Below are 26,899 nucleotides of genomic sequence, written 5' to 3'. Positions count from 1 at the left end.
CCAGAGTGCTGTGCTGAGTGAATGAAAGAGCCAATACCTAAAGATTACACGGTGAATTGCTCAATTTCTATAATATTTTAGAAATGAGAAAATTTTAGCCATGGAGACAATTTAATGGTTTCCAGGGACTAGGGACAGGGTGGGGGAACATGAAGGATATGGGTTCTGTCTTGACTGTGGTGGTAGATACACAAACCTATACATGTGATAAAATTGTATGGAACAAAATAGACAAACCTAACAAGTCCAAGTGAAATTGGGAAAATCTGATTAAGGTCATTGAATTGTATTTATTTCAATATCTTTGGGACATTCTACTATAGTTTTGGAAAATGTTAGTATTGGGTGAAACTGGCTAAAGAGTACATGGGATATCTTGGTATTCTTTCCTACAACTGCATGTGAATCAACAATTTTCTCAATAACGAATTCAGTTATAAACAAACAAAAAACTTAGATTCTAACAACAGTCTTGCTATTGAAATGAATTAAAGCCTCCCAATGTAATTGTATTGGGGGGGGGACATATCGAGAGATTAAGGAGGAGGGAGAGAGAGAGAGAGAGAACGAGAATCACCTAGTCATGATAAGGAAATAAAATGGTTACTATTAATCAAACAAAAATGAAAGTGTGGTCTACTTAAAGTTCTCAGTGGTAAGGTTGGAAATCCACATATGCTGTGAATGTCTGAAATACTGACACATACACACATAACAGTACTTAAGACACATTGCCTCCATCTCAGTGTCTTGACCAGTACTGGCTTCATGGTAAGTATTGTAGTAGAATGTTCTAGTCCAAAAGAGAATTTAGGAATTAAAGCAGATTTACATTTGACTTAGCCTCTTTTTATTTCTGTGGTATTCATTCCATACATTGTAATATGTTTTCTTGTCATATACCTGTGATGCATCATTATCTTACAATATCTAAAATCTACACAGTCTCGCCATTACTTATGGTCCTTCTGATGGTTTTTCCAGTGTTCTCCAGCTCCGCCATTTGTTGAGTAATTTGGATGCAAATATATTTAAATTTAGAATTTAATTCAAAATCTCTATTTTGTATATTGTTGGATTGTCATTTGAGTGATTATATCCACATATGCATGCATATTTATGTATATGAAAAACTATGCTGTATATATTAGAAAGCATTATAAAGAATTAAAGTATAATCACATACCCTAGATAAAATCAATCTTAAAAATTTACATATTTTTACTGCCATCATAATTGCTTTAAAATTTAGGTAAAAGTATGCTTTCTGTGCAACTTTTGCTACCTTAGTATTTTATCTATATTTTCAACACTGAAAATTGTTACTATTTTACATACATTGGTAGGCAGTATTTTTAAAAATATGCTTTTTTGAGGATAATAAAAAACCCAAGAATTCATCATTGATAAGGCAATGGACTTGAGTATAAAAGTACCCTGATTTCTTGTGTAATATTTAAATCTCCATTGCTTCTGGGTACTCATGTACCATGAGGTACTTAATAGTCAAAAGCATAATCATTTGAAAAGATTGCTGTGGGTTAGGTGAGAAAGGATAGGACAAAGTGTGGGAAAATTACTGTTTTTAAATATATACCTTTCTTATTTTGCTTTTCTCTTGATTTCTCAGTTTTTCTTTCTCCAGAATATAAAAAAAATAAAAAAAAAAACCTCTCAGCTATCTAATATGTGGATTCATTACATTTATTACAAAGATGCTTAGTAAAGATTGGTATTTTAATTTTAGAGTAAAGATATTCCAAAATAGGAGAGACGGTTCCGTTTACTCAATATTAGAGTGAAAATCTCATCTGTCTTTGGGGTAGTTGAATTCCCTGTCTAACTTCTCAAATGTTTTGTGTTATGGAAACCTCAAATGTATTTTGTTAAATTCTTTACCCTAGACTCAAGTGTAATTTAAAGGAAATTCCATCCATATGTTTATAATTTAATATTTTAGGTTGGTTTTTCCTTTTCTTTTTTATATTTGGTGTCCAAGAATTCTCTTGAGCTACTTCTTTCAGGGATCTTTTGGCAAGATTAGACTAAGTCACAAACCAAAAATTTAAGTTTGGAATTCAACATACATCCATAATGTGTAGGTTCTGAACAATACCAAGATGTTTTCTCATTTTGATTCTAAATATCAGAGATACAGAGTTGAAGATTACTCTGTGTCACTAAAATGACATTAAAGGACATTGCAAATAATTCTAGTTAATGTTAATCAGAGTCAATAAATTTTCTTATTCTTAAATATATTTTATTTTGGAAAAACAGTAGTATTCTTAATAATTCTTTAAAATTTCTTTATCTTACTATTTACTATTTAACGAGAGTGACTGTTCAATGAACTATTTTAACTGCACATCTTCATATACTCAACCATTTCTGTCAAATATTTTCCAAATGTCTAGTCTTTAAATATAGGCAGTGCTTTTTTTCTATCCTAGCATAAACCATGCATAGTAAACATGCATGATTTGGCTGTAGAAATATAATCTTCATATATGCAAGTGATTATTAATTTATGGTCTGCAGTGGAGCATATTAATTTATGGTCTGCAATCTCTGGTCTGAGAACTAGATAATCTATGCAGACACTCTCTATTTTTTGAATCTAAAAAAGACTTCATAAGCATGTGACATGAACCTTGGAAGCAATAATGAAACATAGAAATTCATATTCAAAATACATTGAGAATAACTATGATTTTGTCTCAAGTCTTCATTTGCTGGATATAATTGTAGTGAAAACGGATTAAACAGAAAAATGATTTGACATGGAGGAATTATTTTCTGCAAGTACTGCTGACATTCCTAAATATACACAAAAGTTTAGCTCAGTCTGCTAAATAATAGTATTAAAATCATATGCAACCCAATTAAAATGTATGTGTGTACTGTGTGTGTATATATTTTTAGCGTGTATATACGTATACACACATGTGTGTGGTATATATTTTTTGAGGTGACTTGGGAAGGCACTTTAAGGGTACTGAGACTTTTTTTTTCAATTTCCCTCTTTTGGACAAGAAATTTAATATTTGTTCATAGAGGAAAGCTGGACTCCAAGAGTATCTTGTTCTGAGGCTAAGAACGTGAGAATCATCATGGAGTGTTGGTACCACTACTTTCCTCTGCATCCAGTCCTCCTGGCCTTTGGATTTTTCTTTTATAAGAAACACAAGAAGGTGGTATTGGCTCCTAAATTCTGTAGATGGTTTGATGGGTTGAAACTAAATTCTTCTTGACCCTCACTCTCCATGAATCAGTGGGCATTGAGATCACACACTTTACTGTGTTTGGGTCAGGATATGGATGTTTATCCTGAACATTTGTAAAAGAAACAATTTGATATATTGGCAATAGCTCTGAATTTTGTGATGAAAGATCTGAATCAAGTCCTGTCTCTGCCACTTACTAGTCAGGTATTCTGACATTGGTTCAGGCACCAATACCTACCTAATAGAATTTCTATAAGCATCGTGGAAAATGTACACTAGAAGTGTTTTAAAAATAGATACGTTATACACATGTAGAGTTACTACATCTGGAGATTGTGCTTATATTATATTGGTGGCATTTTATCCTCTTCATTTGAACCTTCAGTGCCTCTTAAAATTTAAATATTCAGAATAGGGGAACATATCTGAATCCAAAGGTCTGAGGGAAGAGCATTCCACCCACAAGATCCTAAGGCAGGAATAAATGTGGCCTCTTCAAAGAACAGGAGGAAAGTCAGCATGACTGGAGCAAAAAGGGCAAGTAAGAAAAGGATGGGCGATAGGAATCAAGGCCAGGGAGTAGGGTTGGTGGCAGATCATGTGAAAGAGACTGTGATTAAGCGTTTTTATTTTATTCTAATTGTAACAGAGGCATTAGCAAGTTGCGAAGAGAGAGTTATGTAATTTTATTAAATTTTTTAAAAAGATTTTTTAACTATTGCATACCAACAAGACAGAAGTATTAGTAGGCATTTTAGAAGTAGTAATGCTGAAAGGGGTGGTGGTGGTTTTCACAGGATAGAAGCAATGAAGGTGGAAAGAAATACATGGATCTAGGAAGTCATTTGAAGAAATGAGGTATTAGAACTTGCTGACAAAATGTGGGTCAGAGAGAAACTAGGTTTTTGACTTGAGCTGTTGGACGGATGGTGGCACCATTTGCTGGGATGTTAACAATGGAAAGAAAACAAATTTGCAGCAGGCTGGGGATCAGGAGTGCAATTTTGTAATGTTAAGTTGAGGTGGAGATTTCTTTGGACATCCAAGTGGAAATACAAAGTCACTGTGTGTCTGAAGCTTAGGAGAGGTTAAAGGACTGGAGATAAGAACTTGGCATTCAATGGCAAAGATGTTCTATTTCATATTAGCATGCTTTGGACTCTCCAATATTTAGAGAGGAGCAGCAGGAAGAAACAAAGGAGGCCAAGGAAGAGGAGGTAACAGAATAATGAGAAGTATGTGGTGATAAGGAAAAAATGTGACAAATGTGTTTAAAGAGCAAGGAATTTTCAATTGTTGTGGAACATTGTTGAGGTCACATCAGGCAAGGTTAAAAAATGAATATCCAATTTGGCAGTATTAAGGACATCTGTGATCTTGACAAGTGGGATTTCTGTGGAATGGAGGGTACAGATTTCTAGTTGAAATGGATTGATGAAAGAATGGGATGTGAGGAAATGAAAGCAGTGAAAATAAACAACACATGAGATAAACTGTCTCTTTTGTCATAGGAGCAGAGAAATGGGGGCATTACTTCATGGAGAAGGTGGTGATGATGCAGTCAGTTGCTGAGGGTATACTGAGGGAAATGACCCATACAGAGGGAGAATTCATGTGAGGCCCTTGAAACAACCATGACAAAGCTTTTAATATCCCCATTTTATAGATGAAGAAACTTTCACATAAATTAAGTTTCTAAGGTCACAAGATGATAAATGACAAAGCAAGAAATAGCCAAATTATGGAAAGAATTTGAAGTCATATTTCTGTGATTTCAAAGTCTAATCTCTTTTTCACTATATCACTGGTGTAGGCTGAACAATGCTCCTCGCCTCCTAGAGATGCCCACATCTTAATATCTGGAGCCTGTAATGTGTTACCTCATGGTAAAAGAGATTTTACAGGTGTGGTTAAGGTAAGCATTTTGAGCTGGGGAGATTATCCTGCATTATCTGGATGGGCTCAATATAATTGCAAAGGTCCTTATAGGAGAAGAGAGGAAAATCAGCATTGGCAGTAGGGGATATGATGATGGGTATAAAGAGTTGGAGTGGTCTGATGAAGCGGCCATGAGCCAAGGAATGTAAGGGGCCTCTAGGAGCTGAAAAGGGCCAGGAAATGATCCTCCCCTTAGAGTCTCTAGAAGAAACCAGCCCTGCCCACACTTTGATTTTAGCCCAATGAGATTTATTTTGGGCATCTGAACTTCAAAAGTGTAAGATAATAAAGTTGTGTTGCTTTAGGCCATTAAGTTTGGGTAATTTGCTACAGCAGCAATAGGAAACTAATCTACCACCTTTACTATGTTAGTTAACTCTTTGCAGAATTGTCTGTTGCTCCTTGTTCAGGTTATATGTGTTTTATCATGGCACTGTCCAATGATTATACTGAATAAACAAATACTAACTTCTATATTTAAAACATTGCTTTACTTGACCATCAAGACAAGGATGACAGGGCACCTGGGTGGCTCAGTTGGTTAAGGGGCTGCCTTCAGCTCAGGTCCTGGAATCCAGCCCTGCATTGCATCTGGCTCTCTGCTCAGCAGGGAGTCTGCTTCTCTCTCTGCCTCTGCCCTCACCACCCCACCCCCCGCTCCTGCGCATGCTCTCCCCCACCAAATATATAAATAAAATCTTAAAAAAAAAAAAAAAGACAAGGACAACAATACTACACAACTTCTTGGGTAGTGTATTTGAAACTTCTGAAGATTACTCTGGCAAATATTTTGGATACTAGGCCCTCAGTAGCCCTTGACAGGTAGTAGCTACAAATCTGAGGGCTTCCAAGTTGCCTCTTGAACTCTGGAGTGTGGGTTTCTAAAATCTCATCTTGTCCAGAAAAAAAATTTACCTTGCCCCATCTCTTCTAGATGTTCTCTATAACTTTTGATGAATCAGTAATCTTGTGATTTGGGGGAGTTGAGCTTTTTAAAGACTTCTTTGATCTGATTTATAATTCAAAGGATGAATTTTAATCTCTGCCACCAATATGGTCATAGCTCTTTACCCTGAAAATTAAATTCCAGATCATACATAAGAAATAAAGCTTACCAAATAATATCTTGCATGCTTTTATGTGACTGTTGCTTTGCTTTAGTAAGAAGTAAGAGTGAATGAAGCAAAGTATTTGGAAATATTTTGCATAGGTATGGCTCACATACATTATAACATTTCTGCTTCTGATTCCAGTTATTTCTCTTAGCTTTTAGATGTGGGATTCATTTTAGCCAATTTGGTTTATTAATATAAAGAATGTACAATTGGGGAAATGAAACAGACTTTAAGAATAGTTTTTTTAATTAAAAATTTTTATAACTGCATTTCAAAAGTAAACGTGACAATCATTTGGACTAAATTCTCCAAACTTCATTATTAAGCCTGTGAAAACTTTCCAGTCAGCGAACAGAGTAGTTGGCAGCTACGCACATTCCGTCAAATGGGTGTGAGAAAATATTACTGAATCATATTGACAGGAAAGGGCTTTCTCTTGCTCAGGGCAAAGTGTAACCAGATCTATGAAGAATTTCTGCGTTAGCCTCATACATTCTTCAGGAACAAGTGTGAATGGGGTAAATAATGTAGGAATTTTGCTTAGGAAATGCATAGGAAAACTGGAATAGTTGGTGGTTTCAAACCCTGAAGTGGACATAAATATTGGAAAATGTTGATGGATCCAATATTAAAGAAAATCTATAATTTTAACAAATAGCTTTTAAATAACAAAAAAATGGAAAGCATAACCCCTCTTCTTTAGCAGTACCTGGTTTGTTGTGAAACTGTGATAGGAATTATTTTATCAGGTAATTCACTTTCACATTATAAATTAATAACAATCATAATTTTGAGTTATTGGCTTTTTGCTCTTTGGGATTTTATTTTTATTTTTTAACTAATATTTATGGGCATAGTTACATTGTCCTCTACATTCTTTAATTTTTATGAAATTATACAAAATGATATTTACATAGTGATGCATATACCAGATTCAGGGTCACCTGTCCAACTTTGGAAAGTGGTAGGATCTTCGACATGACCACATTTTTTCAGTGCTCTTTCCAATAAAACGTGCACTCTGTTAGCCACCTGGAAATAGTAGCAAGATTATTCTTATATGAAAATCAGATTCAGCAGGGCTTTATAGTTCCACAGCTAATACTAACTTCATTTTTGGCATCGTTCTCAACAGATATTTTGGTTTATTTATTTGGCGCTATTAAGTTGGATTAGATTGCATGAGAAAATTGGGATCATTTGTGGTTTTGTTTACTGAAACCTTGAAATTTAAACATAAATATTAGGAAATGCCAAGGAATTCAACAAGTGTCAGGCTTCCATGCAAATAGGTAATAAGTAACATAGGTTTTGTATATATTGTTAGAAGAAACATATTTAAGCTATAAACTCAAATCTTAGATAAAATATCTTTATGTCGCAATATTTGTTCACTGGTGAGACATTTCAGGAATATTTTAAAACAGAACTTGCCCAAACCTGATTGATACCCTAAGTTTACATAAGAGTAGTTAAATTATGTTATATCCTCCAAGAAATTCTAAATGATCTGAACCTAAATTGGTAATTGGCAGGCAAAGCATTATAAGAACTTCAAGATGATCAGCCTGCCAGAAAAAAGAAATTTTCATTTTCCAAGCTTCATTACAAGTGATACATTGGCATTTTATAAAATGGAAATGGATTGTGGATTTTTGGATCTTTATTCCTCTATGCATATTCCAAAGAAGTAAAACTGATCACTTTCTATGTCTGACCTTCTAAGGTTTTTATTTTAAATGTTTTTTTTTTTTTATGGGCTTTGTTTTTGTTTTTATTTTCTTCTTAAAGCATAGAAGACATTGTTATTGTCTGGGAATGGTAGTAATGACATCAAGATATGATGTGGAGAAATTATTCTGAAATAGATTTTTTTTAATTCTTTTTTTTTTTTAAGATTTTTTTTATTTATTTGACAGAGAGAGACACAGCGAGAGAGGGAACACAAGCAGGGGGAGTGGGAGAGGGAGAAGCAGGCTCCCCGCAGAGCAGGGAGCCCGATGAGAGGCTCGATCCCAGGACCCTGGGATCATGACCTGAGCCGAAGGCAAACGCTTAACCGACTGAGCCACCCAGGCGCCCTGAAATAGATTTTTTTAAAGAAATGGAGTTAATTTTTTTACCATTGAGCATTATCTAAGGAATATATTATTTTTCTCAAATAATTTTTTACTGAAAACCTAGACTAAAGAAGCATCACACATGGCTTCAACAACACTGGGGAAGAGTAAGAGGTTAAAGACTTAGGAAGCATTGAAGAGTCAGCTAAGAAAAGGGTAGGGCTTATTATATGAATTCCATGCTAATTCTTTAAAATAAAGTTAATTTCTAATTGAGCAGATAATGCAATTTATAATTTGATAATGACTGATAGGAAACATAAATATATGTGTTTTAAAAAGTTTTCATTTATGCTTTTACTACGAGGCTTTTGAAAAACAAAAACAGTATCCAAACTTTAAATAACATACAAATTTATTTTATATTATTTACTTGCCTTTTTGTGCAAGTATTTCCTGGCTCAATATGGTTCCAAAATCTCACATTCAGGGCAAATATAGACTATAACTGCCTGTGTAATTTGCCATAGCGTATGGATTTTTTTTTTTAAATATAATACTTACTCATGGGCAGAACCTGAGCTTTCCTGCAGTGGTGTGATCTCGCCGTTTGCTGTAATTGTTCACTTACCTTCCTGTTACAACTGGAGTCTTATATTTCCTATTTAGTGTTCTCTTGCAAAACTTTCCTAAGAATATATTTTTTTTTCTGCTTTAGACCCATACAGTATACACATTTTTATTATACTAATCACATGTGCATGTTTGATGGGCCACACTTTAAAATACAGTATGGTGTTTTACTTTTCTGAATATTAAAAACTGATTTTTCTTTTTCACGTTTGATCAGAGTGTATGGCATCATATCTAAAGTAACAACTGTTCCTTAGCACTATGTTTTGAATCTGTATTAATCTATTTACTCTTTGCTTATGGCTTTTCTTAACATTATTGTGTGTGCATTAGCGGTCCTTTGCTTCTTAGGGGAAAAAAAATCCAAGAAGGGTTTCATTTAGAATTCATTTCCTATAGGTTAATGGAAAGCAATAAGTATAAACAATAAAAACAAAAATCCCTTTGGACCCTATTTGATTCTGCCCTGGTAGTATAACTTCTGCCAAAAATGCTTTTATTTCTGGTCCACCTCATTCTTCAGATAATACATAAGACATCTGTCACTTCAGAGAGACTTCTTTAAGTATATAGGTATGTGTTGAATCACAATACACTGTTTATTTCTTTCGAAGAGAGTTAAACTTTGTGAGTCTTAGTTTGATTTATTGCTTTTGGTTATTAACAAGGTCCCCGGATGGCAGAGTCCATGTCTGTTTTATTCAGTATTACGGAAGAAGCCCAATGTAAACTTTCTGCTCAGATGTCAGGCCTGTAAGGGTTGGAAAGAGTCAAGCATAGGTCCCACTAACTGATAACCTGAAGGATGAGAAACCAAGGGGAGGTGAGCATGAGGAGAGAGGGGAAAGTCTCTTGCTTAGCAATCTGATCGCTCAAAGGAGAAAGTTGAGGGGAGGTTTGTGCAGGGAATGGACACATCAGCGTGACCGAAGCAAGGGGCATGGAAGCAGGATGATAGAGAGGAGGCTGTGGGGATTTACAAGCCCCAAACTTGCAGTTCGTTTAGGCTATGATGAGATGAAATTCACTCAAAGCACAATATCAGGATCACTTAACTAATTGTGGTGTGATTTAGTGGGAGATATTGGAGCATAAACATAGCCAAAATGGAAATCTGCCAAATATATTTCTGAAATAACCTAAAAGATGATTTTGCTATTGTGTATATAGGTATTTTGAAGTTGTAGGCTTTTGATACGGGGAGGCAGTGGCTCTGGATTCAGATTTCCTTAATTCCCAAACTGGGTCGGCCCCTTCTAAGTGTATGACTTGGGCTGGTTATGTTAGATCCCTAAGCCTTGGTTTCTTCTAGGATGGAGATAATAATAGTAGCACTGACTATTTCACTGAATAATATGAATATGATATAGAAATTGATTATACCTTTATTACATGAAATGAAGAGCTTTTTGGTAAATCTCATTTATCTGTTGCTATCCTTGTTTTTTTTTAAGTATACCATCTCTCTTTTAAAAGAGAGAAAAGAAACTGAAGAAAAATGATACAGTAGTCCAAAGTGATATATTAGTGACTTGTATAACACTGAAGAAAACTGTCACCTTGCCTAAGAGACAGCCTGGGCCAGCCAGTCTGTGGCATTTTTCCATTTAATGGTCACAAGAACTAACTGAAGTACAATGATATTTCTGTCTTCCCTTACAGATAAGGATAATGAGTCAAAGGCAATTTATGTAATTTGTCCAAGATCCATCTATGTGGGAAGTGACAGAATCAGAGCTTGAATCAATATAATCTGGAACTCAATGTCTTATACATTAAATTTCTCTTTCATGAAAAATAACGTTTAGTAGTAGTATTTATAGAGTAGACCCACCATATTTCATTTATTTGGTTATGTATGACATTAAAAATACTTGCAGTCATCAGGGTAGCCTGATTGTATGAACATTTTAATGCTTTATTGAAGTGTAGTAGATATAAAGTATTGCACATATTTAATGTATATAATTTGATGAGTTAGAGTGTAGACATGCACCTGTGAGCCCATCACCACAATCAAAGTAATAAATATATCCACCACCTTCAAGAGTTTCCTTGTGCCCCCTCCCTCCTTTTTGTGGTAAGGACAATGCAGAATTCAGAGTAAGAAACCAAAGAGTCAATAGCATTAAAATATTTTCTCATGGATCAAAGGCTTTGTGCTATAACCAGGGACAAATACTTTCACAGTCATTGAAATAAGACATGAGGAACCCATTTACACTTGCTTGGGAAACACTTTAGAACAGGAAAAACTATTCAAGTTCAAGGACTGAATGATTAAACCCAACTCAATTTTGTTTAGTCAGATGTGAAAAAATCCATAGTTAATTGGTAGGCAAGGTCTCCACATACCAGAATCCAATTATAGAGTCTTCAAAACAATAGTGAAATAAAAGTTAATGAAACATTTTTAAAGACATTATGATTTTATGATACTGATTTATTTTGAAAAATGGCAAGGATAAATTTAAATTTAATATGATAAAATAAGTTTTCTGTTTTTATTTTGGAATTCCAGCCAAAGGAAATATCAGAAATATCATTAAATAGTGAATAATGAATATATACATATATATATACACACACATATATAGGTATAATTATATGTGAACATATACATAAAATACATGGTGTGCTTCTAAGAGTTCCTTATTTACTTTTTAATATTTGTCTCGGTTTACTAATGGTCCTAGAAATTTGGCCAGCTATATTATCATTGCCCTCTGAATTGCAGTAAATGTAGGGAACAATTGCTCCAAATCAGCACTAATTCAAATGCGCTTGGACATGTACCAATGCTAACAAAAATAATTACAACCATGAATCTACATTATTATAAGTGTTATAATAAGGAGTGAATTGGTTTGGCACCTCTACAGAACACTTGTTAAAATGTGTTTTTTCTTACAACTCGAAAGTGATATACGTTTAATTTTTTTTTTTTTTCAGTAAAGACTTACTTTGTAAGTTAGCATATAAAGATTTATTCTGGGGGCGCCTGGGTGGCTCAGTCGGTTAAGCAGCCAACTCTTTGATTTTGACTCAGGTCATGATCTCAGGGTCCTGGGATCAAGCCCCGTACCAGGCTCGGTGCCCAAAGGGCAGTCTGCTTGAGAATTCTCTCTCCCTCTTCTTCTGCCCCTCCCCCTATTTGTGTTCTCCTTCTCTCTAAAATAAATAAATAAATAAATCTTAAAAAGAGAAAAACCCTCATTTTTTAAGTTGTTAGTATAATGAAACCCCTTCAGTTAATTAAATGGATGGTTCGTAAGGAGACAATTTATGATCTGTAACTGTATAAAAGCAAATAAAAAATGAGAGGAATTAATGTCATGTACCTTAAGTGCTATTTATACCAATAAATCTTATTTGATAGTAAAAATGGGTAATCTTATAAAACCACAGAACTTTATTAATGTGCAGATTAACCTGCATGTTTTAAGTGTTTATTTTAAAGAAAAGGGTCTACTTGCTGTCATCGATAGAGCTATGTTGAATAAAGTAATGGGTATACATACTGATAAGTAGGTCTGCTTTTACCAATTAGTCTTTGTTATTTATATGGAAAGTGGCTTGTAATTCCTTTACAAAGCTTTGAAATTGCTAAGACTCCTCAGAGTTATCTATGCGGGGAAGCCTCTTCGTTTCTAGGAGACAGTTCATCACTTCTTGAGCTGTGCTCCTTACAGTTCCTCCTACATACCTTAGCAACTTAGCACTGACTTGACACATAATATGTACTAAAAAAGATTGATGGAATAAATAAATGTATTTTACAGTGTGAATATGTATTTTTAATTTTTATGTGCTTATCTCATCCACTGAACTACAAAATCTTTAAGACAAACACCATGTCTTATTCATAATATATTTTCTTAAATTTATCATAATATTAACCATGGGATGAAAATAATTCATGTATCAGTCTGATGTCATTTTGACTGCAAGTGACAGAAAACTCAACAACCACACCTTAAATAAAGTTAGGTAATCATTCTCACATGGCAAGAAAACCAGAGGTATGCATTCTAGATTTCATGCCGCAACTCAATCATTAAATCAGGCTCTTTTCCTCTTTCTGTTCCACCATTTTAAATATACGGTGGCTGTTACACTTGCCTTCTTCCAGAATCATGTCTTGGTTTAGGCAGGAAGAAAGCAGAAGAAAAGAGGTTCTCATCTTGTGATTTTTTTCATGTTTTTCAGTTTGGAAACTTTCCCAGCAGATTTCCCCTGAAATCTCAGCCAGAACCAGTTACTGTGCTGACTTGAGACTAGTGAATGGTCAGTGAAGTGGAGGCCATCGTGGAAGAGTTAGACCAATTAGGATTTAGCCCCTGGGATTAGAATAGGGGCTTATGCTCCCAGAGATCAGTAGATTCCGCCTTCCACTTAAACAGGTTGTGCTTGAGTTAGCAGGGAAAAGAGGATCACTGAGTAGTTAATGGACAATATATATTATAGTAAATATTACCTGAAAAGAATTGGATTTGTTATATGTCATATGCTATTCCCAATTGCATCTTTATATTTTTATTTGTATTCATTTGGCAAAATGTAGTATCAATTTCTGTTTTTTTTGAGGATAATTACAAATGCATAAGTTCTTCCATACTTTTAGTTACAGTGGAAAGGAAAATATGCAATATTTAAAGATACATTGTTTTCATCAACCTTGTTTTTCAAATGTAGGTCTTGCTGTCATAATTGCAAGGGAAACTCAAATGTTAATTATGTTCTCTGTCTTTTCTTAGACCTAAAAAGATAAATATGAATTTAGATTCCATCCATCAGTTAATTGAGGAAACACAAATCTTCCAGATGCCGCAGTCATCAATAAAACCACCTTGTGACATGGTAGCACCTGCTTCCCCCCCCCAGGGACACTTGTCATTCCTGTTTGCCACTTCAGGGGTGGCAATCACATGCCACTCACAACGTCTATGTGCACTCATGCAACACCAATGAGTGGAATATTTGTGAAGAGCTTCGCCTGCGGGAACTTGAGGAAGTCAAGGCCAGAGCTGCCCAGATGGAGAAGACCATGCGGTGGTGGTCAGACTGCACTGCTAATTGGAGAGAAAAGTGGAGCAAAGTTCGGGCCGAAAGGAACAGCGCCAGGGAGGAGGGAAGACAGCTCAGAATAAAATTAGAGATGACAATGAAAGAATTGAGTGCATTGAAAAAGAAACAAAGTTTGCCACATCAAAAGGTGTTAGAAACCACCCAGGACCTGAAGCATCCTAGTTTCGTAGAAGTGCCCTCTGCACCAGGAGACCAGTTTCAAATTGGTTCACAAACATGTAAGTCTATCAGAGAATGTCTGGTGAGAAGAGAATTTTCTACAAAGGACAACACAGATAGTAAGGTAAGAAAAGAACTCGGCAGAAGAATCCAGAGATTCTGATCATATTTGAATGCCGTATATATAGTATTGGGGAGGAAAGGGAAAATGACAAACCCAGTGGTGACTACATTTGTTTGCTTGGGCTGCCATAACTAGATACCACAGAGTGGGTGGCTTCAGCAACAGAAATTTATTTTCTCATAGTTCTAGAGGCTAGAAGTGTGAGATCAAGGTATTGGCAGGTTTGGTTTCTCTGGAGACCTCTCCTTGGCCTAGAAATGGTCATCTTCACCCTGTCTTCACATCATCTTTTCTCTGTGTTTATCTCCAAATTTCCTTGTAGAGAAACCATCTCTAGGCCCACCATCATGACCTCATTTTAACTTGATGACCTTTTTAAAGACCTTACACCAAATACAGTGTCATTCTAAGGTACTGGGGGCAGGGTAAGACACAATTCAGTAGCCCATATTATTGATCTTAGTAATAGTTTTAAGAAAAAGTAACTCAGCATTTTTTATGTGAAAATAATTTAGAGACATTTCTCTCCATTTACCCTAATTATGACAATAATAATAAATTATTCTTACAGTAGTTTAAACATTTCCCAAGGTTTGGGACTTTGGCATCACAATTAATTCCTATAAAATGGGTACCATCAGCAAATATCTTTATGGAATGCTTCACATTATCCACTCTTGAAATTTCTTGGTATTAATGGAATCTTGAAGTTTTTGAGAATTCTGCACAAAATAAACTTTCTTTTTTTAATTTTATTTTTTTATTCTTATGTTAATCCCCATACATTACATCATTAGTTTTAGATGAAGTGTTCCATGATTCATTGTTTGTGCATAACACCCAGTGCTCCATGCAGAACGTGCCCTCCTCAGTACCCACCACCAGGCTAACCCATCCTCCCACCCCCCTCCCCTCTAGAACCCTGTTTGTTTTTCAGAGTCCATCGTCTCTCATGGTTCGTCTACCCCTCCGATTTCCCCCGCTTCATTCTTCCCCTCCCGCTACCTTCTTCTTCTTTTTTTTTTCCTTAACATATATTGCATTATTTGTTTCAGAGGTACAGATCTGAGATTCAACAGTCTTGCACAATTCACAGCGCTTACCAGAGCACATACCCTCCCCAGTGTCTATCACCCAGTCACCCCATCCCTCCCACCCCACCCCCCACTCCAGCAACCCTCAGTTTGTTTCCTGCGATTAAGAATTCCTCGTATCAGTGAGGTCATATGATACATGTCTTTCTCTGTTTGACTTATTTCGCTCAACATAATACCCTCCAGTTCCATCCACGTAGTTTTTTAAAAAAATACAAAATAAACGTTTTAAAAACTTTATTTTATATAGCAGTTCATAATATTATTTATCCATTTTTTTTAAACTGGTAAATACTGTTAACAACCCATGAAACATACTTTCAGAAACTTTAGGAATTCATTTTATCTCTTTAAATAATATCAGTTATTATTATTACTCCTTTCTATTTAATTCCACCTCTAAAAGTTTATAGCATATCTTGCTCCTCTATAATTCCATCTAAAATTTTAAGTCTTTCTATGATGTATGGGATTTATGGTCGATATAACTTAGATTCCATTGTAAATTAAAAATTTTCAAAGACTGAAATGTATTTCACTATAATGTAGGACATAGAAGAAAAAAAAAATCTTGAGGAATGCAAGTTAAAGTTCAGTCATATACCTCTTACAGACTGATAAAGAAATGAAAATAGGAATTTGATGCTGAATCATAACATTTATTTCCTTCCAAAAATATGTTTTCTTCATGATTTTTCTGCACTGGATTTAAAAAATTAACAATAGTTGTTTTATTTTTTTTTCTTTTCAGGAAGAAGTTTTGATTATTGACCAGTTAAGATTAAATGAGGAGATGAAACTCAATCTTAACTCTCCTGATTCATTCAAGAATAGTGGTTCTGACAGCTGTACACTGAAATCTGCATTAAGACTGCAGGCAATGACCCTGCCTTTGGAGAGTGAAGTGCCTGAAATTTCAGCTTTGCAGGTTCATCTGGATGAGTTCCAAAAAATTTTATGGAAAGAAAGAGAGTAAGTGTTAATCATTGTCTCCTTTAACCAAGTCTGATTTTCAAACTTATTTAAGTTAAGTCTAACAAACAGGCCATTTGATAATTGACCCATGATTAGTCATTAAGTACTAATATTTAAAAAATGAATTTGATTTATATTCATTTTTTTGAATTTTTTAAAATATCAAATATTTAATATGTAAATATTAAATCACACACTACTGCAAAGGCAGTGGGCCAAATAGGAAATCCAACAGCAAATCAAAATATGTCTCAATACATAAGAAAAAGAAAATACAATATTCTAAAATCTGTGGGATGCAGCAAAAGCAGATGTTAGAATGAAATTTATGCTATAAATGCTGTTTTAAGAAAAAAAGTTCAAATAAACAATGTTACACCACAAGGAACTAGAAAAAGGAAGGAACTTAGCTGAAATTTAGTAGAGGAAGAAACTAACAAAGAAAAATCAGAATTAAATAAAATAGAGACCAGAATAAATAATAACATAACATTGAAAAGTAGTGACCAATTTTTTTTTTTAAATAAAATAAAATTGGCAATGCTTTAACTAAGAAAAAAGAGAGAAGATTCAAAAACCAAAAAGAAATGGAGAAGAAAATAATACAACAGATAACCACACAAATATAGAATGTGATAAAATGTTACCATAAGCAAACTTAGAAAAAAAAACCCAGATAATTCCTAAAAATGCACAAGTTACCAATATTGAATCATGAATCTTGAATCCATGAAGTAGGAAATCTTCTTAGACCAATAACAAGAATGAAAGTTGAATTAGGAATCAAAAATCTCCCAACACAGAAAAGCCAAAGACCACATGGTTTCATTGGTGAATTCTACCAAAAATTAAAAAAAAAAAAAAATTAATGACAATTTTATCAAAATCTCACAAATCTTACAAATAATTCCCCTAGGAATAGAGGAAATATATTCAAAATCATTCCATGAGGCCATTACTACCCTGATACCAATGCAGGACAAAAACAATACAAGAACAAAAAAATTCTAGTTTGCCCAATATAAGTATTGCTACTCTGACTTTCTTTTGACATCCATTTGCATGATAAATATTTCTCTATCCCGTCACTTTCAATCTGCATGTGTCTTTAGGTCTAAAATGAGTCTCTTATAGGCAGCATATAGATGGGTTTGTTTTTTTAATCTATTCTGACACCCTGTGTCTTTGATTAGAGCATTTATTCCATTTACATTGAAAGTTATTATTGATAGATATGTATTTATTGCCGTTTGGACCCTTACAACAGAGATAAAAGAATTAAAAAAGAATCAGAGATGAAGAATGCAATAAACGAGATTGGAAACAGGCATGATGCAATGAACAACAGGCTGGCAGAAGCAGGGGAATGAATTAGTGACCTAGAAGACAAAATAATGGAAAATAATGAGGCTGAACAAGAGAGAGAAAGAAGAATTACACAACATGAGAATAGACTTAGGGAATCAGTGACTCTATCAAATGTAGTAATATTCATATTATTGGAGTCCCAAAAGAAGAAGAGAAAATGGAACAGAAAATTTATTTCAAGAAATAATAGTGGAAAACTTCCCTAATCTGGGTAAGGAAACAGTCATCCAGATCCAGGAGGCACAGAGAGCTCCCATGAAAATCAACAAAAGCAGGCCAACACCAAGACATATTGTAATTACATTTGCAAAATATAATGATGAAAAAATATTAAAAGCAGCAAGACAAAAGAAGTCCTTAACTTACAAGGGAAAACCCATAAGGTTAGCTGGAGACTTCTCAACAAACTTGGCAAGCCAGCAGGGAGTGGCATGATATATTCAAAGTGCTGAATGGGAAGAATCTGCAGCCAAGATACTCTATCCAGCAAAGCTCTCACCAGAATGTAAGGAAAGATAAAGAGTTTCCCAGACAAAAACTAAAGAAGCTCATGACCCCTAAACCAGCCCTGCAAGAAATATTAAAGGGGACTCTTGAGTGTTAAGGAGAGACGAAAAGGGACAAAGATAAGAAAGGATCAGAGGAAATCTCCAGAAACAATGACAAAACAAGTCAATTTTTAAATTTTGAAGAGTAATTTATAGATTGTTAGTTTTTAGTTTCTATCATTCTTTTATTATAGCCTTATTCTCATCATCTCTGGCAGATTCACCTTAATTATAATCACTAATGTATATGGTTAGAATAGCCAGTGGATTTTCTAATTTTTACAGCGTTAGTAGACTTAAGCAAGTCAATAAAAATGAAAAAAATGTGTCAATATTTATAAGGGACAATTCACAATTTGTGAGTTATTGATTGCAGAAAAACATGCTTTATTCATTGATCATTTGTGGTATAGAGCAAAGAGCACTAGACTTGAGATTAAATGACCTGGATATGCTCCTTGGTTCTGACATATTCAGCTACATGATACTGGGTTAGCCAAGACTGTGCTGTTGTGTCCTTTGTAAAAATATGGATAGTGGTACCTATATTCCAGTTATCGACTGTTTTATGACAAAACTTCCCACACAGTGGTTAGTGTTGAAACAACAATCACCATTCATTCTGTTCATGAAGCTTGAGCATGGCTTTGTTTGGACAACTCATCTCTCACTGCATGTGACTTCAGCTGGGATGGCTCAAGGCTGGAGATGACTTGAGGGCTGGAGGCCACAATCATCTGAGGCCACCTCACTTAGTCGCATATCTGGCAGTTGCTTGGTTCTCCCTTGGGGTCCTAGTCCAAATACCTGCAGGTGTCCTATCCTTGTGGCCACTTTGACTCCTCACAGCGTAGTGGCTTGGTTGAAAGCAAACATCTTAAGGGTACAAAGAGAAATATATGGCGTTTTAATGACCTTGACTCAAAGTCATATAGCATCACTTCTGCCTTCTTCATTGAATTCTTGTGAGGATCAAACATGAATAATGTCCGGGAAAGTGACCACTAGTGTGAATTACTCAGTATGATTTTTTTGTTATTTCTTCACCTTAGACAGTTATTAGCATTGTGGAATATTTGATACACTTTAAAATATGGTACCCAAATCTGAAAATCATTATTTTTCCATCTCTTTACTTATAAGACTCTTAATTGGGCAGAAAAAAATGGGAAAAAATAAGTATGAATATAATTATATGTTATATAATGCTTTCAATTTTCCTGGTTTAAATGGATTGGAATAATGATAACATGCCCACAAACCTTTCGCAGGTAGTGTAAGCCCTTTATATGCCATTCTTTATCTGTTAGCCAGAAATGTCTCATTAGTCCCTCTGAAATTTATTCCCACCACTAATGCCCTTTTTCAGATGCTTTGTCTATACCTCACCATATGAATCGATTGTGATAATCCAATCATAATACAATAGGTTGTAATAATATTCCTGTGTATATAATAAATATATGTTATTCTACCATCAAATATAAATTCCAAATATAGGTAATCGACATTAGTGGGAAGGAGAAAAAATTGAATTAATTTTTAGGCCTGTACCCATATTAAAAATTAATTTCAGGGGTGCCTGGGTGGCTCAGTCGTTAAGCGTCTGCCTTCGGCTCAGGTCATGATCCCAGGGTCCTGGGATTGAGTCCCGCGTTGGGCTCCCTGCTCAGCAGGAAGCCTGCTTCTCCCTCTCCCTCTGCCTGCTTGTGTTCCCTCTCTCGCTGTGTCTCTCTCTTTGTCAAATAAACAAAATCTTTAAACAAAAATTTCATTTGGAACTGTAAGTCGCAGTCAAGTTCTAACCTCTGTGTTTTATTTCTTGAAGGATTTAACTTTTTAGTAGTTATAGACTTCTCTCACGCCCACTCACAGTGTTAACTTCCCTGACATAATGTAGTAGAACCATATGAAGCTGTTCCTTCCTACATGTAAACTCGCCGAGGTGCCAGTTTTAATGATACACATGTGTATCTCTACACTCCCACTCAGACACTCACACATACATTAAATTTGACTCCCTGGGAATAAATTAACAATCCCTATAGTAAGTAAATTCTCCAATTCACTGGGACTTCAACATATAAACCATAGTCAGGCCAGAAAATAAGGGGGGAAGGAGACCTCTGATTCCACTTTGTCTCCTCACTCTTCTCTTTAATAAACAGTCCCATGGGTATTATGTGTCCAGGAATCAGCATCAGCATGCAGTCCAGACGAGGCAATCACAAAGCCTTTTTTGTATCACCAGAGAATGTTTCCCAAGGATATATACTGTTGTAATAAATCTGTCTAACTTTTTAAAACTTCCTCCTGGAATCTCAGCATGTGGATGGGCCAGAGTTGAGAACATGTGAATGTAATTTTTTCTGTTCCCAGCTCGTGGGAAAATTCTCTTGACTAGAGCACAGGATTCAGCCAGGAGAACTCAGGGGATCCTTTCCACCATTGTCACTCGTGAGAACCTCCTTATCAATACAGTAAACTTTATTATATTATTTGTATTCTGAGTGCTGATCAGTTTTATGAAAAATGATTTTCCAGTATCTAGAAGTTCCTCGTGTATTGAGGATTTATATATTTTTGATCTCTTAGATAAAGACTTCCTAGGTAGAAAAAGTGAGGTGAGGAGGGGAATCTGATCCTCTGACCGAGCGAGGCATACCTAGACATTTAGGGGGAGGAACCTGGGCAATGTGAGATCTTAAATAAAGATGAGGTAGAATATTTTACCATTTAGAACCAGTTCTCAAATTAAACTGCAGATGGCACCTGTGTCCCTTAGAAAGTGTTTGTTCCACGTCATTTAAGCAGAGCTTTAATCCTCCCCCCTCAATTGTATTTCTTAGTTTATTTTCTGTAGAAGAAGAGTAGCATGCTTCAATTATTTTGCTTTGCTTCATTAAATGGTGTGTTTTTTCTCGATAAAAGGAGACTTAAAATCTTGATGGGAATATATATATATATATATTCTTCAATGAACACAATGAACAAATTGACATGCAAGTCTAGTTAATATTATTTAAAGTAATATTATTAAAGATGAGACAGGCCTATTTATTTATTCACTATCACTAATGGGATATGTGGTAAACCTCTGTCTTTTTAGAAAAGTAGTTTATGATTTGTATTCCTTTATATTTTTCTAGCTTTTTGAAGTATAACTGAGAAATAAAATTTGTGTATTTTTACGTTGTACAATGTGATGGGTTTGGGGTGTTTTTTTTAAGTTTTTATTTTAATTCCAGTTAGTTAACATACAGTATTGCATTAGTTGCTCTTGTATGATACAGTGATTCAGCAGTTCCATACGTCACCCATGCTCATCCTGACAAACACACGTGATGTTTTGGTATACACTGTGAAGTGAGTACCGCAATCAAGCTAATTAACACATCCTTCACTTAACACCATTAATAATTTGTGTGTGTGGTGAGACCACTTACGATCTACCCCCTTAGCAAATTTCAAGTATACGGTATGGTATTGTTAGCTATAGTCATCATGCTGTACATTAGATTCCCAGAACTTACTCTATAACTGAAAGTTTGGACCCTTTGACTGATGTCTCCTAACTCTCCCCACTTCCCAGCCCCTGGCGCTCACCATTCTACTCTCTGTTACTATGAGTTCAACTTTTTAAGATTGTGCATATAAATGAAATGATACAATATTTGTCATTCTGTGTCTGGCTTATTTCACTTGGCGTAATGTCCTACATATGTACACACACACACAAACACACAACACACACATCTCATATTTTCTGTATCTATTCATTTATAGATGGACAATTAGATTGCTTCTGTAACTTGGCTTTTATGAATAATGCTGCAATGAACATGAAAGTCTCTTCGAGATACTGATTTCCTTTTCCTTGGGCTATATACCTAGAAGTGGGATTGCTAGATCATATGACAGTTCTATTTTTAATTTTTTTTAGATTTTTTTAATTTTTAATTTTTTGAGGAACTTGCATATCTTTTTCCATAGTGGCTGCACCAATTTACATTCTCCTTTACAGTGGCATTTTAACTACACTCTTACCAACACTTGCTATTGTTTGTCTTTTTGATAAGAGCCATTCTAAAGATTTTATTTATTTATTTGACAGAGAGAGACACAGCGAGAGAGGGAACACAAGCAGGGGGAGTGGGAGAGGGAGAAGCAGGCTTCCAGCGGAGCAGGGAGCCCGATGTGGGGCTCGATCCCAGGACCCTGGGACCATGACCTGAGTCGAAGGCAGACGCTTAACAACTGAGCCACCCAGGTGCCCCAAAACTAATTTTTTTTAAAAGCTTTTATTTATTTATTTGACAGAGAGAGACACAGAGAGAGAGGGAACACAGCAGGGGGAGTGGGAGAGGGAGAAGCAGGCTCCACGCAGAGCAGGGAGCCCGATGCGGGGCTCAATCCCAGGACCCCGGGACCATGACCTGAGCCGAAGGCAGACGCTTCATGACTGAGCCACCCAGGCGCCCTGACAATTGCCATTCTAAAATGGTGAGGTGATAGCTCACTGAGGTTTTGGTTTGCTTTTCCCTGATGATTACTGATGTGAAGCACCTATTCATATACTTGGCCATGTGTATGTCTTTTTGGAAAACTGTTTACTCTTTCTCATTCTTTGTGTTTGTTTGGGGGCTTTTTTGTTTTTGTTTTGTTTTGTTTTTGCTATTGAGCTGTATGGGTTCCTTCTATATTTTGGATATTAACCCCTTATCAGATACATGGTTTCCAAATATATTCTCCATTCCATAGGTTGCCTTTTCACTTTGTTGATTGTTTCTTTTCCTGTGCAGAAGCACTTTGGTTTTATGTGCTTCCACTTACTTATTTTTGCTTTTGGTGCCAAATCCAAAAAAAAGTTTTCTTCTAGAAGTTTTACAGTTTCAGTCTTATATTTAATCCGTCTCAAATCACTTTTTGTGTACTTTCGCAAGTGTTTTTTACTCTGTAGTGTCTTTTGCGTTTGGGCAATCGCCTACCTAAGGAGACAGAGTCTGCTTCTCTGCATAGACTACAAAGTTGCTAGTAAGTCTCAGCTTGAGTTTCTCTTATAGCCCATGTGCAGACACTTGACATAGAAACAGCTCTTCCGACGTAGCCGCCTGGACTTTTTAGCAGAACCTAATGCCCCGAGAAGAAGAGAGCACCCGGAATCCATCCTGGTGAGGAGAAAGGCTGTGGGAGTAGCTACTTCTTGATCCCGGAGGCAGCAGTGGTCTCTGGGATTGAGTGAAACTACCGCCATGTCTGCAGTTGGTGGTACTAAGGTCATGCTGTGATGTCTGTACCTAAATGGTGGCTGCAATGAAATGCTGATGGGAAGATTGCTATGGCCTCATCTTTGGTACTTCCGGCTGTTCACGTTTCCCATTTGCTTCTCTGGATCTTCCCAGAATCTCCTCAAAAAGATTCTTTGAGCTATTAATATCCTTTACTACTTAAATTAGCTAATTTGAAATATTTACTTCTCAGACACACAATTGATACCAAGAAAGTGTATAGGCAGTGGGGTCTTGATAGGATCAGCTCTGTGGCATGAGAGTGGTCCTTTGTCCCTTCCTGGATTGCCTCTGAGCCTTGGTCTCTGATCCTTCTGAACATCTCTGATCTTTATAATATTCTTTAAATTCACCTCTTTTCTAATTAAATTAAATATATATGGCTTTGGCTATTTGCTGAAAGATGGTGAAAATGCTCAAAGATATAATTGTAACTACTTGCGAGTAGAATCACAAAATGACAAATCTGTTGCTGATTAAAAACATAAACATCTTTTATTATTTATAGTTTGATACTAACTCTAGAGTTTGAACTAATAGAAAAATTGATATCTAGATGTTATTACAAGTTAATCTGTTTTTGTTTGGTAAAAGCATTTGATATTAATAGACCTTAAAGAAAATACTTATTAGATATTTTACAGTGAAACAGTTAAAAAAATGATTATTTTATCCCCAAATATTAATGTCTCAGAAATTTTCATTCCTGAAAAATATTTTGGTTAATTTTCCTGTCTATATATATTTCCAAATTTTATGTTCAATTATTATGGGATCATGACAGTTAACAAAGTATCAAAAGATTGCATAGAAATATAATAATATCTTTCCATAAAAATCATTTTGGTTCACACCTTATCTTTTAGTTCTGCAAATGTTATATATTTTAGCAATAAGATCTATAAAAGTTTACATCATCATATTAAAAATACTACTTTTTTGCTGAACTTTATTATTTTTTAAAAGAAGTGCATAAAATATGCACTATTCTTTAGAGTAAAATTAGTTTTTTTCCTTCGCCTTATTGTAGTTCAAATGATATGATGATAATTTAAATTTCAATTATAAATTTAACTGTATAATTAATCAATTTTGAAAATCCCTCTAAAATATACAGCAAATTGATTAGGCCAGAAATTAAGAATTTAAGGAGTGCCCTCTGCTGCATAAATTTAAGTGTGCAATGTCCTCAGTGCTTGCTTGCATAGAGTCACAAATTTTTATTTCATGAAGCCATACTAAAAATAAAAATATACAAGCATCACATTACCACCAAATACATGTTTATGAAATGCCTGTCCTTTCACTTCTCTAACTTGTACCATTTTTGTAATAAAAATACATAATTTTATTTCAGTAAACTAATAAATATTAGTTATTGCATTTAAGATGCATACTTGAAGAGATAAATAATATTCTTTTAAATATTACTAATTTGCCTTTAATAAGGAATAGGAATCTATTTTATTTTAATACACTTGGGCAAAATTCTATTTTTATTTCATGAACTGGCTTTGACTACTTATTCTAAGTCTAAGTGTAATCTAGATATAATTATATCTTTAGAATACATCCATGTTTCTCTATAACTAAAATTAAAAGTTTAATATATAGTTGAAGTGTTCTTCTTGAACCTCTTATAAAATTCTTGAAAGAATATTTACCTCAGTACTTTTTGATGACATTTTTGAGAATCAACATTTATTCTACAGTAATAGTAAATCATTTTTATGTCAATGTGAGTTTTTTGCTGACATTATCATTTGATTTATTAAAGTGTAATGTTAAAAACTGATAGTGATTTCTGAACATGTATGATCTTGAATTTGTAAATTTTAAAATGTAGACTTTTCTCAAATTTTCAAATAAATTTTTATTGTGCTTATTACACAAATGTAGTTAATTAATATCCTTTAATAAAATCACTTTACTAATTTGCTATATTCCTTTTCCGTTTTAAAATTTTCAGTCCCTGACAAAAAAGATTCCCATGTTCTTTTCATGCAACTCTAGTAAATTAAAATTATAAATATGGTGATTCTTAAACATTCCAATGAAGTTTAAACTTAGTGAAATTTTCTTATATTTTGCAACTTAAATTTACAAGTCTAAGTCAATACGCAATTTCTTTTAAATATTCAAATGTGCCTAATCATCCAAAAACCTTAAAATTATCCAAATGCCAAATATGTAACATATCTTAATGTACAGTGATTTTTACATGTTCTGTTTAAGTGTGACACCAAATATTAGTATTTGGCAATTTGTTCATTATTTCTATACTTAATCCCATTCTTCTTGAAATCCCAAACATAGTCACTCAGGATAAAAATAATATCTTGGTAAGTAACTTGGGTGTCATTAGCTGGCTGGGTCTGCTTATCTATCAGGATTTTGGGCTGAGGTTGTTAATCTGGAGCTGTGGACATTCATAGACAGTGTTCACAGAACATAGACTTTTATATCAAGCCCTTTTGTTTGTTAGTTTTAATATACTTATTGTTAATAAGGCATTCAAAATTATAGTCATAAATGGTGCTGGTGTTTTTGCAACCTGAGTCTTCTGAGGTTAAACTCTAACTAATTCTCACATGTTCTCTTCAATTCTATGGCTTGGTTCATGCAAATATAATTATATAACTTTTTAATAAGCTGTTTATCCATTGATTGGATTAAACTAATATATTTATGGCCTAATTCTACTTTAAATTATTTTCATAGTATCACTACCTGGAATATTCATATTTCTCATAAATATGTAAATGGCATTCAATTTTGATTCTGGGTGCATCTTCCAGATGTGTGAATATGTTTCTAAGTTCCTTCTAGTGACATTATCACCAAAATAGACCCAAGTGTGTGTATTGGTTAATTATAATTACAAAAAGGTTGTAACAAACAACCACAAAATCTCAGTGGTATACAACAATCAGACTTTATTCAGCTGGCGTCTCTGAGGCAACTAAAGGCTGATTGATCTACACTGGGCTCTGCAGGAAAGACTGGCTATGGTCCTGTGTCTCACACTCCCACTGGGAGCAGTGAGTCTGCATTGCTATGTACTTCTCATTGCTGTGGCCAAAATACAAGAAGGTAAAACCAGTTGCATAAACACTTGGAAGGCTCAGCCACATGATGCCCACTAGCATTCCACTGGTGATGTCAGGCGCATTTTCCATTTTCCAAAACACTGCAAGTGATGATTTTGTCATGTGTTTCACCACTAAATAACGCATATCACCGTTTTTCCAGCTGCTTATGTTTTATCACCGTTTTTCCTGT

The 26,899-nt window shown here is 34.8% G+C and overlaps 1 protein-coding gene across 1 annotated transcript in view; it reads left to right on the top strand.

The window, feature by feature from the left end:
• The first annotated feature begins 13,746 nt into the window (after positions 1-13,746).
• Positions 13,747-26,899, top strand: part of CCDC102B (coiled-coil domain containing 102B) — a 192,316-nt gene continuing 179,163 nt past the window's right edge. The window contains 3 exon segments of the mRNA XM_021686250.1: positions 13,747-13,848; positions 13,850-14,344; positions 16,190-16,410. Of these exon segments, the coding sequence (XP_021541925.1) occupies positions 13,747-13,848; positions 13,850-14,344; positions 16,190-16,410 (818 nt within the window).

Source organism: Neomonachus schauinslandi, chromosome 14, assembly GCF_002201575.2.
Source record: "Neomonachus schauinslandi chromosome 14, ASM220157v2, whole genome shotgun sequence".
Taxonomy (NCBI): Eukaryota; Metazoa; Chordata; class Mammalia; order Carnivora; family Phocidae; genus Neomonachus; species Neomonachus schauinslandi.
Note: the sequence above shows the minus strand (reverse complement) of the source record. Positions and strands in the feature narration are given on the sequence as shown.